At 40.2% G+C, this 1,892-nt stretch overlaps 1 protein-coding gene across 1 annotated transcript; it reads right to left on the bottom strand.

Moving 5' to 3' along the window:
- Nucleotides 1-223: 223 nt before the first annotated feature.
- On the bottom strand, nucleotides 224-1,171 carry LOC148790484 (uncharacterized). Its single transcript, XM_088892316.1, has 2 exons — nucleotides 1,034-1,171; nucleotides 224-883 (listed from the first exon to the last, which is right to left on the bottom strand). The coding sequence occupies exons 1-2, from the start codon at nucleotides 1,169-1,171 to the stop codon at nucleotides 224-226; spliced, it is 798 nt and encodes a 265-aa protein (XP_088748442.1).
- Between the last annotated feature and the right edge of the window lie 721 nt (nucleotides 1,172-1,892).

The following is a 1,892-nucleotide window of genomic DNA, read 5'->3' as shown; positions in this document are numbered from 1 at the left end:
TCACAAGAAAGAAATCATGATGAAACTCAAGGTAAATATCATTGTCCTTGGTAAATTTGCTTACAGAAATCAAGTTCTTTGTGATTTGAGGAACATGGTTAACTGTATTTAGAGCAAAGGTATGTCTATTATGTGTTAATGAGGATGACCCGGAATGTAAAATTCACAAACCTGCTCCATTACCAACAATAGCTTGATCTTGACCCATGTAATCAGATTGGTTCTACAAGTTGTCTACATCTGAAGTGAGATGATGAGTGGCGCCTGAATCTAGATACCATGTGGGATCAAGCTCATTTCCAAGACTTGTGTAAAACACAGCTGGATCTGATGGGTTCTGTTCCTCTACTTGATAGGACAAATCATAACGCCTCCAGAAGGTAAGAGCGCCATGTCCAGGTTTGTTACAGACCTGACATATAATTGTAGGGAAATTACCTCTACCACGGCCACCATTTTTGCTCCTACCGTTATTGTACTGGTTGGGATAACCTCTACAATTGTGGCCACCACCATGATCCCTGCCAATGAAAGGAGTAGGACTACCATGACTTGTTGTGGTTTTAGAATTCAAGGTATTTTTATTTTTTCCTTGTGTGGCCAAATTTGCTGAGGGTGGGTTATCACTGGTGGGTTGGTTATGTTGCTCCATCCAAGCCTGATTTAACAATAATCCCATTACATCATTGATAGTAGGATGATCAAAACCAAGCCTATTAGTAATCACAGTAACTATGGACTCATATTCAGTCCTCAATGTAGAAAGAATGCAAAGTATAAGTTTATCCTTGCCTATAGGTTCAAAAATTGCAGCTAGACTATCGGTGATTACCTTGGCTTTCTTGACATATTCAGTTATTGATTGTGAACCATTTTTGATGCTCTGCAATTATCGTTTCAGATGGAGTACCCTTGATCTTGATATGGTGGAGTAGGATGATAATAGAGCCTGCCAAACCTCAGCTGATGTAGTTAGATCGATCACCTCAATTACAACACTTTTAATGAGTGACGAAATAATCTATTTGAGCACAAGTTGATCCAACTGCTCCCAGTTGTCATAGTCTGGATTCATCATTCTCTGTTCGTATGGACCATCGATGTGGGTTGGAGGTGCATGCATGGTGCCCTCCACAAGGCTGAGCAGCTTGTGTGTCCTGACTGGAATCATCTACGCCTTTCAAGGATGGTAATTTCTGTGATTCAGCTTGATGGGGAGGGAATGAGAAATATTGGGAACATTAGCTAATGGTGGTCCCAGAACAGAACTTAGAAGGGGATTTGAGCCACTTGTGTTTGAGCTCTCTGCCGAATGCACGCCATTACGAATAGAGGTGGCCACGAGCTGAGCTCTTCACGGCTCGGCTCCTTAGCGTTGGTTTCTTGATTAAGCTTCAACATCAATATTGTTACATTATTGTCCTTCTTGTTGATTTTATTGTGTGGAGAAACAGGTAGAAACGACGGCAATAAGGAGCAAATTTCAACTTGGGATCCTATGGATGAGATGAAAGGTGCAAAGCTACACATTCTGCCATGTGCTCCGTTCACATGTAACAGTGGTAAATGTTGGTGTTGCTTAACAGATCCCAGCGGCAAAGCTCCATGTTACTACACCAAAGAATATTGTCTTAACAATTGCCCTGAAACTCCACCTTAGGCTCAGCCATTACCGTGATCAAGTCTTAATTTCCCATGGATTTTCCCACATGTCTATGAACCCTGAATAGTAATACTATCTAAAGTAATGGAGTGCTACATTATGTTTTCTTGTTAGGATTTCACTCTATGTTATAATTACATATAATAATAAATGATAAATTGACAAATATCATCATCAAATAATTTGGGCAATGTAGCAGCAGTAACCATTTGTCATCACTTGAAGAAAT

Source organism: Nelumbo nucifera, chromosome 7, assembly GCF_055504915.1.
Source record: "Nelumbo nucifera cultivar China Antique chromosome 7, China Antique-T2T, whole genome shotgun sequence".
Lineage (NCBI taxonomy): Eukaryota > Viridiplantae > Streptophyta > Magnoliopsida > Proteales > Nelumbonaceae > Nelumbo > Nelumbo nucifera.
The sequence above is the reverse complement of the archived record's forward strand: the minus strand, read 5'-3'. Positions and strand labels throughout refer to the sequence as shown.

Coding starts and splice junctions, on each gene's coding strand:
- LOC148790484 (XM_088892316.1), bottom strand. CDS start 1,171: ATGATTCCAGTCAGGACACACAAGCTGCTCAGCCTTGTGGAGGGCACC. Junction 884..1,033: donor GGGAGCAGTTGGATCAACTT/GTGCTCAAATAG, acceptor CGATAATTGCAG/AGCATCAAAAATGGTTCACA.